The sequence below is a fragment of the Chanodichthys erythropterus genome, chromosome 9 (assembly GCF_024489055.1).
Source record: "Chanodichthys erythropterus isolate Z2021 chromosome 9, ASM2448905v1, whole genome shotgun sequence".
In the NCBI taxonomy this organism is placed as follows: Eukaryota; Metazoa; Chordata; class Actinopteri; order Cypriniformes; family Xenocyprididae; genus Chanodichthys; species Chanodichthys erythropterus.
The window spans coordinates 27,565,892-27,584,041 of record NC_090229.1 but is presented as its reverse complement, the minus strand read 5'-3'; the positions used below and the strand labels follow the sequence as shown (position 1 = coordinate 27,584,041).

The 18,150-nt window shown below is 35.5% G+C and overlaps 1 protein-coding gene across 1 annotated transcript in view; it reads right to left on the bottom strand.

Moving 5' to 3' along the window:
* The window catches only part of si:dkeyp-14d3.1 (transmembrane protein 132C), a 440,140-nt gene that overhangs the window by 110,194 nt on the left and 311,796 nt on the right, over positions 1 to 18,150 (bottom strand). Inside the window, exon 4 of the mRNA XM_067395195.1 lies at positions 4,277 to 4,463. Within this exon, the coding sequence (XP_067251296.1) occupies positions 4,277 to 4,463 (187 nt within the window). The remainder of the gene's footprint in view (positions 1 to 4,276; positions 4,464 to 18,150) is intronic.

Here is an 18,150-nt window from a genome sequence, read left to right as displayed (position 1 = left end):
GTAACTCTATAAGTATTAAAGATATCGTAATATCCTTCTAGATTCTCATTTTTAATAAGCTTTTCTTTTATTAAATCTTCATTAAATCCTAATTTCTTCTTTTATTACATCTTCATTTTTAATGCCCCATTAGTCCCATAGATATTTCACCCCAACATTGACTCCATGTCCAAATTGTTGAATTTTACTAATTTTCAATGATCAAGAACCAAATGTAGGTAACTTTTTAAACAGCTGATAGTTGTTGTGTTTAAAGAAGAATGTCTTAAGAACAAATAACAAACTAGAAATGTATTTTGTTTCCCTCTATCAAGGCAACTGATAACAACACACCTCTCTGAGTGCCAAAAACAATCTTGGTTGCTTCAGAAGCTGTTAAAATGAACAAAATCTAATCTTCCAAATATCCCTAAACTGATCCAAATATACATTCTTATAAATACACTTTTGAGAGCAAGTTAATGTGCCTCAACTTGACTATTTCAGTGAATTTGTGGTACTTTTGATAGAGGGAAACAACGACTCACCCTCATGTCGTTCCACACCCATAAGACCTTCGTTCATCTTCGGAACACAAATTAAGATTTTCCCGAACATGCGTTGTGGTGCTTTCGTGAGTTCTCGTCAGAGGCCCAAGAAGGAAGAGAAGAACTTGTTGAACAAAGTCGTTATTTATATATTTTTTTGGGCACAAAAAGTATTCTCGTCGCTTCATAAAATTATTGTAGAACCACTGTAGTCACGTCGACTGTTTTAAAAACGTCTTTAGTACCTTTATGGATCTTCAGAGCGTGAATGGCATTGCTGTCAATGGAGGCCTCTCTGAGCCACTGGATTTCATCTAAAATATTTTAATTTGTGTTCCGAAGATGAACAAAGGTCTTACAGGTGTTGAATGACATGAGGGTGAGTAATTAATGACAGAATTTTATTTTTTGGGTGAACTAACCCTTTAAGTTATTAAACAAAACTACTGGAGATAGAGAAAATATTGGAGAAAATTCATAAAGAATCATGTGACTGAAGCAAATTGATTCCATCGCTGCATTGACAAATGGACAAAACTTTATTCATTTCAGAAATGTAAGAAGTATGTATTAAAGAGAGATGGAAATTGATCTGCTGTCTTTAGAAAAATGTAAACACTGTATAAGAGCGTTAATGTTACAGCACTCTTAACCTTTAAGCGGGAGTTTAAGTGAAATATCTAATTGCTACTATGTAATTATTATATTGTCATTCTCAATAACAGGACAGTTGATGTTTGTGTAAATCTCATTTGGAGACTGCATTTCACATTGATTTTTTTTTTCAGTGCAATGGACAATTACTACGCAGGAATTAGCAAGAAAGGAAGTAATTACTGATGCTGTATACATATGCACACACGCACAAAATTTATCTACACAAGACTGCAATTATTTAAAATTACTCAAATAACATTCTTTAAAAACGGACTGCTAAAAAGCAATTCAATTCGAGCAAAAGAACAAAATTACAATAAAATAATCAAATGCAATTACTCTGGAACTTCTCAATAACACGTAGCTGAAGCAATAGTAGAGCGACCGTTAAGCCTGAATACTCTTCCACACAGTCAAGACTACAATTTGTTCGTAATCAAAGAAAAATAACAAGATATCACATCAATAAGTACATTTCCTTCATACAAACTGTCCTTAAAACAGTCTAAGTTAGCAATGATTATTTTGATTTATAATCATTACAAGAGACTAATGTTAAACTTTTGTGAATTAAAATGTTTTTTAGATATTGCTGAGTAAGTAAATGTGAACTAAAAATAGTTCTGGCATGACAACTCTCGTAGTGTTTGGTACGGTAATGGGTATGACAATGTGGATATGTTTTAGCCTCGGTGCCAGCCCGAACCCCGCCCACAACATTTTTTGGACGGGAAGTTCGGTCTGGACTCGATCCATTGTGGAGTAATTATGCTCAGCTCCCAGAAGGCCGAGCCAATCAAATTGCCAGGGCGGGCTTTAATCGATGATGGACAGGCTATCTATGGTTACGTAACCACCCACGTCATCAAAGAGCGCTTGGGGAGTTTGATTGACAAGCGATCTAACCAATCAGAACGCCTCATCCGCCATTTTGTCCAACAAAGCAGTCAGGAGTTAGAAGATTAACATCGGTGGAGTTAAACTTGAAAAATTGTGCATATTGACGTCTTTCCGCGTTTGAAACAACATTCATTCTCATGTTTCCTGTAGCTCAGTGGTTAGAGCATGGCACTAGCAATGCCAAGGTCATGGGTTCGATCCCAGGGATTGCACATACTCAAGATACAAATGTATAGTATAATGCAATAAATAAAAGCGTCTGCCAAATGCATAAATGTAAATGTAAATGTTCATTCATGTTTATTTGATGCTATAAATGGACTAGTAGTAAGAGATGATTGGTTCACGAGCCTCTTGAGCTGAGGCGCTACAGCAATCTGTCACGATCATGGTCACAACACATTAAAGAGCCACAAAACGGTTTTTATTGTTTGAATTTTTTTAATGAAAGCTGGGCTTTGTTTAATATTATAAGTAACCTGCTCTGTCTCGTCTGTCGATGTGTTGTCAGTTTCTTCTTTGCTCCGCAATGTATTTTCCACTCTGTGTGGCGTGACAGCGCCACGGCTTGTCGGACAAAGCAACAGTAACTAAGGGGGACGAGTCTTTGCAAAAGGTCAATTTGTTTACAACAATGATGGCTGTTGAAGAACTGAGATGTGTAGATTCCGCCATCGCGTCCGTTATAGAAGATATCGACAGCGCATTAATTTTAAAAGAGGAACAGAGGACCGCGATCAAGGCATTTGTCGATGGGAAAGATGTCTTTGCCGTCCTTCCTACGGGATTCGGCAAAAGTTTGATTTATCAGCTGGCCCCGATGGTCGCTAAGAAGAGTTCTGTTGACAACTATGCGTCACTCAACATACGTCACTTACTCTGTAGCTCTGATTGGTTGTAGGTCTATCCAATTGAGGTCTTTCCTGGATGGGTTGAAATACCACCCCATAATCAAAGCCCAATGGAGCAGTATCAGACTCATATTCTGACTAGAATTGAGTATGACCACGTCAGGCTAGATATGTTTGGTCTTGGCGGAACAGATTTGCTACGCTGCTGTTGCTTTTATTGTTGCTGCTGCTGCTGCAGAGCAAGTACAGGACTTGCTACTGCCAATACATACACAACACGCTGCTGTGAGCAAGACATGCTGATGCTATAAAATATAGCGTACATGAATTACCCGAAGCAGATCTATACAGGTGGAGCTGGGGAAGGTGGAGGGTTTCTGAAGCGCACTGCACTGCTGAGGCAATGCTACCAAAGTACTTTGAAGATTGAGCACGCAAGCTCATTGGCTAGTGATACAGCAGAAACTAATCAGCTGTGCCCTATAGATAACAATGTGATTACGAGCAGGTTGAGTTAAAGGCAGAACTTTGTATACTGTATGTGCTTCAAGAGCCTTAGACTGGATAATTAATTCTTCATTATAGTGATTTAAAACAATGCATAACATTTAATCAGCCAACATAAAAGAGTAGACCACCTAAAGAAAAGCTAGTGCAAGAAGAGCATTTGTGGTTAAAAAGTAAAATTATATATATATATATATATATATATATATATATATATATATATATATATATATATATATATATATATATATATTTTTTTTTTTTTTTTTTTAAATTTATTTATTTTTTTATTTTTTTTGAAAATGATCGATCATTTTGCTAGACAAGGCCATTATTCCTTGGCTAGGACTGTGTAACTGAAAGCTGTACTGAAACTGAAATTTGAACCTTCAACCTGTTGTACCCCGCTGAAGTCCACTATATGGAGAAAAATCCTAGAAAGTTCTACTCAAAAACTTAATTTCTTTTTGACTGAAGAAAGAAAGACATAAACATATTGGATGACAAGGGGGTGAGTAAATTATCAGTAAATTTTAATTCTTAAGTAAATCCTTTTTGCTTGTTTATTTATTTATTTATTTAGAACTCAGCTGCAATTTAACAAGTTTGATTCTGGTCACTCGTGTCTTATAGATTTTTACTGGACCATTGCTTCCTAAAATATGAGGTTATGCTAAACTAAAAATGGTCATGACAACCCAGAAGGTTCATTTTACGTTACATCAAAGTGGCTTAAAAAGCATGACCGCCTGCCTCTTTTATCTTTCCGTCCCAGCACTCCCCGAAGAGACCCAGCACCTCCCTGAGAGACTGCTGAAATGACGTTGTACTCACCATAGCCAATGGCACGATGCCAACTAGGTCTTTCTGTGCCAGGTGGATGTGCGTCTCTGTCTCCTCATTGCCGGCCCTGATGCCCGGGTATTCCACCGCCCAGGAAATGGACCTGCTGCCTACCGTGCTGCCGACACCGTCCACCTCCAGATCCACCTGAACGACCCTCTGCCAGCCCGGCTCCACGCTGAAGAAACAGAGAGAGAAAATTTATTATTAGAGTTTTCTAATAATACATGTCGTGAATATGATTTCCGCAATGCCGAAAATGCGGACGGAAACATGGAATCCAGTCATAAAAATGCCATTTACAGTATAACAAATCATATCATATACAATAAGGACGTCTTGAGCCGATCTCAAAGAACAGTATAGCGGCAGATTAAGTATTTTTAACTGACCGATATTAGCTATGCAAAGCCCGATCCTTTATTTTACATCAGCTGTCATACAGGTGTCGTGCAGTAGGTGGTGATATCAAGTGGGTTTGCCAACCGCCATTAAAAGGAAAAGAAGAAGCTCAAATGTACGAGGACCAATAAGGTCCATTCTAGTGTGTCACACATGCATGTTCAAGCTTCTGTGTTTTGCATATTTGATGCAAACTTTTGTAATGAATCACTCATTTATTTACTGTTTATTTTTCTCTGCCATCAAGACTATCTAAGACGTTGTTGCCATAACACATTGCTATGCGTTGCATCCTGCTTTGGACATGACAGATGGGCATGCTCCACTGGAAAGTTTCATACTTTCTAACATTAATTACATACACTTTTTTTTTGCAATTATTCTGCTCAGTGTATATAAAATACAAGAAGTTTATATCAGTATTCCCATATTCATAATTGTTATCACACGGTGTTTACAGTATCTACTGTTGTAACATGTTTACATCTAGCAATGTCTTTTTATGATATATAAATATTAAAGCTGTAGTCTGCGATTTAACTCTAGTGGTTAATAAACAGAACTGCGGAAGAACATTGTAGCCGGAGCTACTTTTCTCCGTGTATGTCTATGGTGAGTCACGCAGTTACTGTGATACTCTGCAGCGGGTCCTACCAGTCTGGTCTGAATTAGTCCGAATATAAACACTTATTATAAGTGTATCATAATGATTCAGGGTAAGAAAAAAAAAAAAAAAACACGGGTTGGATTACCATCATTTTTGATAATAAAACAGTATTAAGTTACAAATCGAGAAAAATCTAAAAGATACAACACAGAATTTCTGAAAATGTAAAATTTCATAGGACCCTATTCTTAAGATAGAGAGATACATACATACATACATACAGTGGTGGTCAGAATTATTGGCACCCTTGGTAAATATGATCAAAGATGACTGTAAAAATAAATCTGCATTGTTTATCCTTTTGATCTTAAAATTAGCAAAAATCTAACCTTTCATTGAAGGAAAAGAATTGAAAGTTGGCAGGAAATCACATTATGAAATAAATGTTTTTCTCCAAAACACGTTGGCCACAATTATTATTATTACAATTATTAGAATTTTTCATGAGTAAAGCGTCAGGTACAAACAGGGCAAAGCAGAGACAAAGTCTTAAACCAGGCAATAGATCAAGACAGACAGCAAACAGTATACACACAATCCAGGCAGACAGAGAACAATGGTCAAGGCAGGCAGCGATGTATCGTGAACAGGGAAAACAGTCCAGGGTTATACACAGGAATATCATAAACAGGGATATCATAAACAGGGATATCATAAACAGCGATATCATAAACAGGGATATCATAAACAGGGATATCATAAACAGGGATATCATAAACAGGGATATCATAAACAAGGATATCATAAACAGGGATATCATAAACAGGGATATCATAAACAGGGATATCATAAACAGGGATAAACGCTCAAAGTTGTTAGCCACAGCGAAACCAAACTTCGCAGTGAGTGAGTGTGAGTGTGCTGGTTAAATAATCCATGGTATTGGCTACAGGTGTGTGTGTAATCAGCACCAGGTACGGGATGATGGGAAATGGAGTCTTAGGGGGGAGATCAATACTCGGGTGATGGTGCCCTCTGGTGGCAATTGGAGGGAGCCACAGAGACTTGATTTGTGACAGGTGATCATGAACATGAAATTGTCTAGCCATGGACAAAACATGGGGAAACACAAAGGCCAAATTCCCTTAATCATTCATCACAATGTGTAAAACCAAAGAATATAGTTCTGATGTGCAGCAAAAGATTGTTGAGCTTCACAAAATAGAAAATTTCTGTAAGAAAATAGGGCATTCAGAAGTTCCAAACAACAAAAGATGTTAAAAATCTGCCTGGAAGAGGACGCGTGTCTAAATCGGCCTAATGCGCGCTGAGGAGGAAAGTTTGAGTGGCCAAAGACTCTCCAAGGATCACAGCTGGAGAATTGCAGAGATTAGTTGAGTCTTGAGTCTCAGAAAGCCTAAAAAAAAAAAAAAAGATCAAACAGCACCAACATCCCCACAAGTTGTTCGGGAGGGTTTCAAGAAAAATTGTCAGACACGGCTGGAACTTCAAATGGGACTGGCTTCTATGGCTAGATGAAACTAAAAAAAGAGCTTTTTGGCAGCAAAATCACCAGATGGGTTTGGTGCACACATGGATAAAAAGTACCCCATGCCCACGGTTAAATATACTGCTGGATCTTTAATGTTGTGAGCCTATTTTTCTGCTGGAGGTCCTGGACATCTTGTTCAGATACATGGTATCATGGATTCTTTCAAATACCAACAGATAAAAAAAAAAAATCAAAACCTGGCTGCTTCTGCTAGAAATCCAATAATGGGCCATGGTTGAATCTTCCATCAGGACAATGATCCAAAACAAACATCAAAACCAACACAAAAATGTGTCAATGAGCACAAAATGAAGCTTCTGCCATGGCCATCCCAGTCTCTGACCTGAACCCTAAAGAAAATGAGTGGAGTGAACTGAAGAGAAGAAGCACCAACATGGAGCTGGGAATCTGAAGGATCTGGAGAGATTCTGCATGGAGGAACGGTCTCTGATCTCTTGTCAGGTGTTCTCCAAACTCATCAGGCATTATATGAGAAGACTCAGAGCTGTTATCTTGGCAAAGCGAGGTTGCAAAAAGTATTGAATAAAAGGGTGCCAGTAATTGTGGCCAATGTGTTTTGGAGAAAAAAAAACAAAAAAAAAAACACTTTCAATTCATTTCCTTCAATGAAAGGTTATATTTTTGCTAATTTTATGAGTTAAAGATCAAATTGATAAACAATGCAAATTTATTTTTACAGTCATCTTTGATCATATTTACCAAGGGTGCCAACAATTCTGATAATTCCAATAATTCCCTAAAAATTTATTTTTGTTATATTTTGTTAAACATATTTTAACAAATTGTTGTACAAGTTTCATGATTTCAATTAATTTGATATGCTTTTCAATTACTAATGTTTAATTTAACCATGAAAAATATATTTATATATATTTAGGGAAAAATAAAACAGAATACATAAGACCCTATGTGTGATGTTGAGAGAGCGGTCATGACGTCAAGAACCATGTTGAGAAAAATAAAAACAATTCAAAAACAATGCACCTGACAAATGTGAACACATACTGTAGATAGTTGAAAACAACAAATTGTGTGATGTAACAACTCTCCAGAGGAAGCAGGTTTGAAGCCACGTCAAGTCACATAGAGTATACCGTCACAAGCCAATTGAGGAAGGAGATGCACAAGTGAGAGGCATCATAAAAGAGTTGCCGAGTGCAATGACACAGCTCTCAGCGATTACCGCACCGCAACACATTAAAAGAAGGATAGAGAGGAGAAACCCAACAGAGGGGAAAAGTAAAGCAGGAGGTATAAGAAAGAAGTGATATGGAGAGACAGCGAACAGATGGAGGTAGACACATACAGAGACTACAGCTGACAGGAACAGAAGAAGGAATGAGAGAGAGAAACAGACAGAGAGAGAGAGAGAGCATGAAAAAGAAACAAATAAAACAGAAACTTCATTTTCTGCCTGAGGTGGTGATCACCTTGCCTCAAATTGCATGCAGAGTTGAAGAACAACAACACTCTTTCTAATGTTTTTCTTTGGCTTTACATCAGTGACTCCTGAACTTTTCAAGCATGTGGCCAGGATGGATCCAGACAGCAGTGTTGAGAAGCTAATTTTAGTTTGTCAAGCTACAAGCTTGAAGTAAAGTTGAGCTGCTACTCTGAAAAAATTATAGCTTCATTACAAACTACAAAAATAAATAAATAAATAGCTACGCTGAAGTTACACTGAAGGAGGCAGTATGTTTTCATAATAAAAATAATATAACCATACCATCCAGAGATTTTCTTCTGAAACAAAAGAATGTGGGGTTTTGAATGATTGAATAATCCCAGTTAGTCTGACATTTTAAAAAATATTAAGATGTACAGGCTAAATCTCTCCTAAAAACATACTGTAGTTCCAGTCAAAACAGGATAGGTACCAAAGTGATTTGATAATGAATGGGACTTTCCAATGAGAGAGAGGATTTTCTGAATGAACCAATTCAATAGAAAGAATGTAGACTCAGTAGAATGAATCAGATTTTTGACACCACATATAAGAAATGTCTAGTGAACTGATTCACTAGAATGAATCAGACTTTCCAATGTAAAATATGAGAGAAAGTATTGTCTCAACGAATTGATTCACTAGAATGAATCAGACTTTCCAATGCAAAATATGAGAGAAAATATTGTCTCAACGAACTGATTCACTAGAATGAATCAGACTTTTCAATGCTACATATGAGAAAAACGATTGTCCCAACTAACTGATTCACTAGAATGAATCAGACTTTCAAAAGCTATAAATAAGAAAGAAGACTGTCCGAATGAACTGAATCGCTAGAATGAATTACATTTTTAACCCTTAAATGCATGACTGTTTCACCAATCATTCTTACATATTCGGGTCTTTATCGACCCGGATCTATATCTAACACGGAAGGATCTCTACCTGTCGTGATAATATAAAACTCATCTGATATTAGAGTAACAATTACAGAGGAATAAAATAAATCGGATTTTGTTACCTTTTGGAGCTTGAAAGGGCTCCGTTTGAGCAGATGTTTAATGCCATCATCACTATCCTCGTCAGAGCTTATTTCCCAGTAAATTCAGCAAATAATGGGATAGTTTTATGTTTGAGGTCACAAATATGAGCCCATTCGCCATTTTTAAACATATTCTCAGAACTATATAATTTTCAACATCTTCAAAATCAATATTTTGATCGCTAACAGCTTCACCAGATCCATCCAGTAACAGTTACATATTTGATTGCGTTCAGTACTTGCTCTGCAGTAAATTGCTGAGCTATTTCATGTTTCTCTGATTATTTCGTTTTTTTATTTCGCATTGTGTATCAGACATTGCCACCTTGTGAAGGTGAATTGCACTTATTCTGTCATCTAAGATTCAATTATTGTTGTGCTGAAAAAGATGTATGTACACTCATACACACCTCGGGTCGTTTGCGACCCTATACAATTTTTACAAAAAATGAATACAAAAGTAGGCATTCTTTTATAATTTTATGATTTTTTTCTTGTTATATTCTTTATAATGAATTGATTGAGGAATACCAAGAAGGTTGATGTCTAACTTTAAAAAATGAATGAGGAGGAGGGTAGTGAATGACGTCCCGGGTCACTAAAGACCTGAGGTATGCATTTAAGGGTTAAATGCTACAAAATAAAGAGAGGACTGTCCTCAGGAACTGAATCACTACTTAATCACTACTTAATTTTCTAGTGATTTCAATGCAACATACTAGAGAACTGCCTGAATGAACTGATTCACTAGACTGAATTGAGACTTTCCAATGCTATGGGCCTGTCCAAATGCCTACACTTCTGGTTTTTGCACTTGACCATTTGTCTTCTTACATGACGTATTTTCAGAGTTTGGCCAAAGTGTTCAAGTCGGCATAAAGACCGCAAGAGTTTTAATATTTTTATTTACTCAATGGCACATACTTTTTTATGTGGCGATTGTGGTGCTTCATATTCAAACGTTTTACAAACTACATATAATCACTGCAGTCTCTGCACCAATAAAATGTGCAACTCTTTACATTTTACAAACAAATTATATGTAACATCTAATTAATTGAACTTACACTGGAAAGTTTTTAGAGACATGACCTGAAATCAGGGTACGTATAAGTTCCTGAACATGACGGGATGCACTTAGCCTCAAAGACCACTCTGAAGGAGTATTAGAGATTTAGTGTGCATTAAGTGCACTGCGCTTTGGCATTTTTCATGCCTGGGACAGTCTTGTCCACTTACAAATTGCGGGTATTTTGACAGGCCCTATAAATGAGAGTGAGTACCATCTGCACAAACCCTTACTTTCATGAACCAAATCAGACTTTACAATGCATCTGAACCAACAAATTTACTAGAATGAATCAGAATTTCCAGAATTACTAATTCACTATGAATCAGATTTTTTATGCAACTGTTACTAAGAGGTGCATAAAAGCAAGCATGCAGCATGTTAAATAATATAGTTGACTATAATAAAGCCAATTGTTTTACAAATGTACTACATAAAGCCCATTTGAGGTTATTTGAAAAATAATCTTTTCTAAGGCTTTACTTGTGTTCTGTTGTTAGACAAAGGAAACAGAAGCTTCTACATTCAGAGTGCATATAAGTTTCCTGATTACACATTTACAGAAAGAATGAAAATGAAAACAGCAAATCCAGTTTCATTCCGACAGCTGTATCTCTTGAGAGCATCTTTCATACAAATTAACATCCTCTCCTGGAAAAGCAAGAGAGAGTCAGACACTGGGTATGAAAAGAAACATCCCAGTTGTGAATCAACAACCCAATTTTCCTGACAAAACAGAGGTGCAGTGAATGGCAAATGAAAATGGAGGAAATGCGTTTCATTTCAGGAACACTGACTCTGCTCCTTTCCCTGGTCTCATGGCACACACATCCTCAAAGTTTCACAACAGCCTGTCAAAACAGACGCCGAGTTGTTCTGAGGACCAACACAATTGGAAAGTCACAATCAGAGGCCCAGAAAAGAATCTTACACTTCCTGTTGTAAATGAATACTTGATTGAATTTTTTTGTCTTGCAAATCACCACTAGTTGCATTTAATTATAATAAGGTTAATGCTGTGCAGCTGAGGATTTTAATTTAATTTTTTGTATGTTAAAAACAAAATGTGGCACAGTCTACTGAGTTATACCTTAAAGAGACAGTTCACTTACAAATTCACCTTAAAACCCCTCATTATTTATCCCTTTAAAGTGGGCCATCTTGAAAACACAAATATTGACAGTTTTTAAAACTCTTTCTAAGTGCTCGTTTTGACTTTATACAGATAGTGGTGTGGATAGAGAGCATTATTTATATAATGTTTATTAATATTTTGAATTAGCTTTTATATTTCATAGGATGATTATTTTGGTAAGTAATTATTTTGATTATTTTGGTCGATTATTTTGACGATTAATCGAGTGATCCGATTTTTTTTTATTTTTTATAATAAAACTAGACCTAAGTGAACAATAACTAGTAAAATTACTTAAAATACATATGTATAATAACAATGATAATAATTGGTTCAAACGCAAGTAATCCTATAATTTTACTGAACAGCAATGTTAAAGGATTAGTTCACTTTCAAATAAAAAATAGCCCAAGCTTTAGTCACCCTCAAGCCATCCTAGGTGTATGTGACTTTCTTCTTTCTGATGAACACAATCAGAAATATATTAATAAATATCCTGACGCATCCAAGCTTTATAATGGCAGAGAGCGGGATCAAAGAGTATGAGCTGAAGAATGTGTCTCTATCCACACTCCACATTTAAAATCCATAAATTAAAATCCATATTTAACAAGTTATGAAGCAAAATATCTAGCTTTAGCCAGACTGCCTTCTGTATTTTACTTACGAAGACAGTGTAAAACTCTTGCAGTTCAAAAAGCTTACGCTACGTCCTACGCCTTCCCTATTCAACTTCCAGAAAAAGCTTAACTGACGTGAAGCCAGTTCCGTTTTTTCCGTAAGTTCAATACGGAAGGTGGGTTTTTTTTACACAAACGCATCGCTTTGCTTCAGAAGGCCTTTATTAACCCCCTGGAGCCAAGTGGAGTACACGTTTATGATGGATGGATGTGGATGGAGGCACTTTCTTCAGCTCATAGCTACTTGTTGATCCCGCTCACTGCCATTAAAAAGCTCAGATGCGTCAGGATTAGGGCTGTCAATAGATGTTTTTTTTTTTTTTTTTTAAATCACGATTAAACATGCACCCTTAATCCCAATTAATCGCACAATTATTGTGAAATTAAGCATTTATCTCGTTTAGCATGTACATTTTGCCATCATTGCCTATATGCAGCAAAGTAAACCATCAGATTGAAGTGTGATTTTCACAAAACTGTATTTTTCAAGTTAAATTGAGATGCCTTTCCAAAAATGACACCAAATAACTAAATGATATTATTTCATATAATTCATACATTTATGTAAACCAATGTAAACCACCCATAAAAAAAAAGCATTTCACAATTCACAGTGTATAGAATGTGCAACAGCAAAGAGCTTGTTTACATTTTAGACATGTCAAGTTGCGATACTACGGAAGCCCTGAACCGCATGGTGAAAAAAAAAAAAAAAAACTTGGTAGGGAGAAAAAAAAAAATCGAAATGTTATCTCGTTATTTCAACATAATAAGTCGTTATAACGACATAATATCTCGTTATTTCAACATAATATCTCGTTATTTCAAGATATTAAGTCGTTATAACGACATATTATCTCGTTATTTCAACATAATAATTCGTTATAACGACATAATATCTCGTTATTTCAACATAATAAGTCGTTATAACGACATAATATCTCGTTATTTCAAGATATTAAGTCGTTATAACGACATATTATCTCGTTATTTCAACATAATAAGTCGTTATAACGACATAATATCTCGTTATTTCAACATAATAAGTCGTTATTTCAACATAATAACTCTTCATTATCTATCAAGTATGATAAAGGAGGTTTGCTTTTTAATGTCCCTAGTGGCGCAACGCTAAAGTATTGGACCGCCAGTCTAGCTTTTACTGCGATCGCCGCGGTTTCGAATCCGCCTTTTGCCGAGTTCGTTCTTCTCTAGTTTCACATCACATTTCAAAAAAGGCATTTATTTTCAAAGGAAATTAAAACAATGTTATAAAAGTGCAAATAACCTGCCTAACGAGTGTTTAATAACATTAAAAGTATTTATTGGGCAGGGTTAGCAGCATGTTCGATATTACCCACTAGAGGGCAGAATAACACAGGGAATCAATTAAAGAATGCAATAGTTATGTTGAACTACTGTTACAATTTGGTGCTCCAAAATCACAGAGGTTTATCATGGGAATTTGCGTTCATCCCAGGCTAACCTTTATTGAGGTTAAATTTATTAGACCATAGTAAATAAAACAATTTACAGTGCAAATGTCAGGGGTCCAATCTGATTTGAACTATAATAAAACATAGAGATGCACTAGTCCAGGGGCCAAAAACGTTTTTAAGCTGGGTTTTTTTTATTATTATTCTGAGCTTGCAAACAAACTGTTGTGTAATATTTTCTAAAGATATAAAAATCAAAATAGGTGCTAATATATTGAAATAATAGGACACGGAGTGTCTATTTACAGTAAGTGCAAATAGCGTCCCTTGTTGACAAACACTCTTTACAGTATAGCTCCAGTGTCTGGTTGGGCCACTCAAGTTTAAAAAGGGACAGTTGTAATTTAATGTATTCAGTGGCATAACAATAACATGTGGTTTCAGATTTTGGCTTTTACAGCAATCGCTGTGAACAAGTGTTTAATAATATTAAAAGTATTCATTGAGTATGGGGTTGGTGGAAAGTGGAGGGGTTTTATTCTCCCAATAATGCAGCATCCATTTAATAATTTTAATAAATATAATCACTCTGATATTATTATCTGCCAATACTAGCCTACAGCATAAATACTATTTACACTTCTTGCAAAGAACTGATAGGCTGCTTTTACATGGTGTCAATAGAATATATCGCTATTTCACCTAGTATAAATAGCATATCGTGAAAATGCTGCTATTGTCATTTAGTATAAATAGGATGTATCGGTATTTTCACTTAGTGTAAATAGCATCTGTAGGGGTGTCAAACTCATTTTAGTTTGAGGGACGGACTGGAAAGAAATGAACCATATGCGGGCCGAATTACCTTCTTCTTATAATAACCTTAGTGTGCAGATAGTTGCATTAATATTAAACATATGAACAACAAATTAATTTGCAAGAAAACTGCATTGTTTTTTTTGTTTTTTTACAGTGAAAAGTCTATTCGATTTTTATGATTATTTACTATTTTGATTTATCATGGCCAATTTAAATTTTTATAAGAAGCAAAACGTCTGATTCTGATACTGGTTGCAGTTTTTTTTTAAAGCAAATTTATTTGTTGTTTATTTTTTCACAGGCCAAACAGGTCTTAAACAAATATATCTTTGATATTTGAGGCAAACACTGGCATTTGGATATTAGAGGCATTTTTTTTATCATAGTCAAAGATGTTATGCACATGAGCATGAGCAGTTGTTTTTAATTTAAATTACATACATGCTTACATACTTTGTAAATACACAGATTAAATTTTGGGAAAATATTACAAAGCAGTTTGTTTGCAAGCCCAGAATAATAATAAAACCCAGCTTAAAAACGTTTTTGGCCCCTGGACTAGTGCATCTCTATGTTTTATTATAGTTCAAATCAGATTGGACCCCTGACATTTGCACTGTAAATTGTTTTATTTACTATGGTCTAATAAATTTAACCTCAATAAAGGTTAGCCTGGGATGAACGCAAATTCCCATGATAAACCTCTGTGATTTTGGAGCACCAAATTGTAACAGTAGTTCAACATAACTATTGCATTCTTTAATTGATTCCCTGTGTTATTCTGCCCTCTAGTGGGTAATATCGAACATGCTGCTAACCCTGCCCAATAAATACGTTTAATGTTATTAAACACTCGTTAGGCAGGTTATTTGCACTTTTATAACATTGTTTTAATTTCCTTTGAAAATAAATGCCTTTTTTGATATGTGATGTGAAACTAGAGAAGAACGAACTCGGCAAAAGGCGGATTTGAAACCGCGGCGATCGCAGTAAAAGCTAGACTGGCGGTCCAATACTTTAGCGTTGCGCCACTGGGGATGTTAAAAAGCAAACCTCCTTTATCATACTTGATAGATAATGAAGAGTTATTATGTTGAAATAACGACTTATTATGTTGAAATAACGAGATATTATGTCGTTATAACGACTTATTATGTTGAAATAACGAGATAATATGTCGTTATAACGACTTAATATTTTGAAATAACGAGATATTATGTCGTTATAACGACTTATTATGTTGAAATAACGAGATAATATGTCGTTATAACGACTTAATATCTTGAAATAACGAGATATTATGTCGTTATAACGACTTATTATGTTGAAATAACGAGATATTATGTCGTTTTAACGACCTAATATTTTGAAATAACGAGATATTATGTCGTTATAACGACTTATTATGTTGAAATAACGAGATATTATGTCGTTATAACGACTTATTATGTTGAAATAACGAGATAACTTTTCGATTTTTTTTTTCCTCCCTACCAAGTTTTTTTTTTTTTTTTTTTTTTTCACCATGCGGTTCAGGGCTTCCGTACGATACTGACCATATGGAGATGCCAAAAAAAAAAAAAAAAAAAAAAAAAAAAACTAAACCAACTGCCTTGACCTGCATTTATACTAAAGTACACAGCAACATACACAGGACAAATCCAAATATAATCCTAAATGTGTGTAAAAAAAACAACCTTAATGTACTGAAAATGTGTGCATTAATACAATGTGTGATCAGTGCGTCAAGAGCTCTCATACATGATTTGTTTGCCCATCAATATAACGGACTCATGTGTGCTTCTTTCATAGCAACTTTCATAGCAAGAAGCTGGTTTGCTTTATCCAGCCAAGAAACAGTTTTCATATCATCTGGCCATACAGGAGGATGTTTCAACATTCCGTTAAGGCAGGAACAGCACGATGCGGGAGGGCTCGCGCTCTTCACATACAATGACACAATATGACAAGATTTAGTGTTTTAAAGCAAAACAGACACTGGAATGAATAATTCTCTCTGCCATCTGATATAATCAGCATGGACTTTTAAGATCATTTAACTGTGTGATGTAAATTACGTTATGACACAATTTCACATGCTTCCATAATATTTTCACATTAAATGCATCAAATAATTTTATTTATCATTAAATTTTTTTTTTTTTTTTAATTAATCGCATGTGTTAACACGTTAACGTTGACAGCCCTAGTCAGGATATTTATTAATATACAGGTGCTGGTCATATAATTAGAATATCATCAAAAAGTTGATTTATTTCACTAATTCCATTCAAAAAGTGAAACTTGTATATTGTATTCATTCATTACACACAGACTGATATATTTCAAATGTTTATTTCTTTTAATTTTGATGATTATAACTGACAACTAAGTAAAATCCCAAATTCAGTATCTCAGAAAATTAGAATATTACTTAAGACCAATACATATAAAGGATTTTTAGAAATCTTGGCCAACTGAGAAGTATGAACATGAAAAGTATGAGCATGTACAGCACTCAATACTTAGTTGGGGCTGCTTTTGCCTGAATTACTGCAGTAATGCAGTGTGGCATGGAGTCGATCAGTCTGTGGCACTGCTCAGGTGTTATGAGAGCGCAGGTTGCTCTGATAGTGGCCTTCAGCTCTTCTGCATTGTTGGGTCTGGCATATCGCATGTTCCTCTTCACAATACCCCATAGATTTTCTATGGGGTTAAGGTCAGGCGAGTTTGATGGCCAATTAAGAACAGGGATACCATGGTCCTGACGCTGTCTGTTGTTCAAGAGTGGCATGACACTGACAGCTGAAACCCATGTCTTGCATACGTCTGTGCGTAGTGGTTCTTGAAGCACTGACTCCAGCTGCAGTCCACTCTTTGTAAATCTACCCTACATTTTTGAATGGGTTTTGTTTTACAATTCTCTCCAGGGTGCGGTTATCCCTATTGCTTGTACACTTTTTTCTACCACATCTTTTCCTTCCCTTTGCCTCTCTATTAATGTGCTTGGACACAGAGCTCTGTGAACTGCCAGCCTCTTTTGCAATGACCTTTTGTGTCTTGCCCTCCTTGTGCAAGGTGTCAATGGTCATCTTTTTGACAACTGTCAAGTCAGCAGTCTTCCCCATGATTGTGTAGCCTACAGAACTAGACTGACAGACCATTTAAAGGCCTTTGCAGGTGTTTTGAGTTAATTAGCTGATTAGAGTGTGTCACCAGGTGTCTTCAATATTGAACCTTTTCACAATATTCTAATTTTCTGAGATTCTGAATTTGGGATTTTCCTTAGTTGTCAGTTATAATCATCAAAAAATTAAAAGAAATAAACATTTGAAATATATCAGTCTGTGTGTAATGAATGAATATAATATACAAGTTTCACTTTTTGAATGGAATAAGTGAAATAAATCAACTTTTTGATGATATTCTAATTATATGACCAGCACCTGTATCTCAGATTGTGTTCATCAGCAAGAAGAAAGTCATATTCACCAAGGATGGCTTGAGGATGAGTAAAGCTTGGGGTAATTTCATTTGAAGATGAACTAATCCTTTAAAATTCAAAATGTAATATACATAATGTAAACACCAAAACCAATGGTCTGGTGATTATTGTTGTTACACTTTATAGCATGATCACCCTTGTTTAATGCTG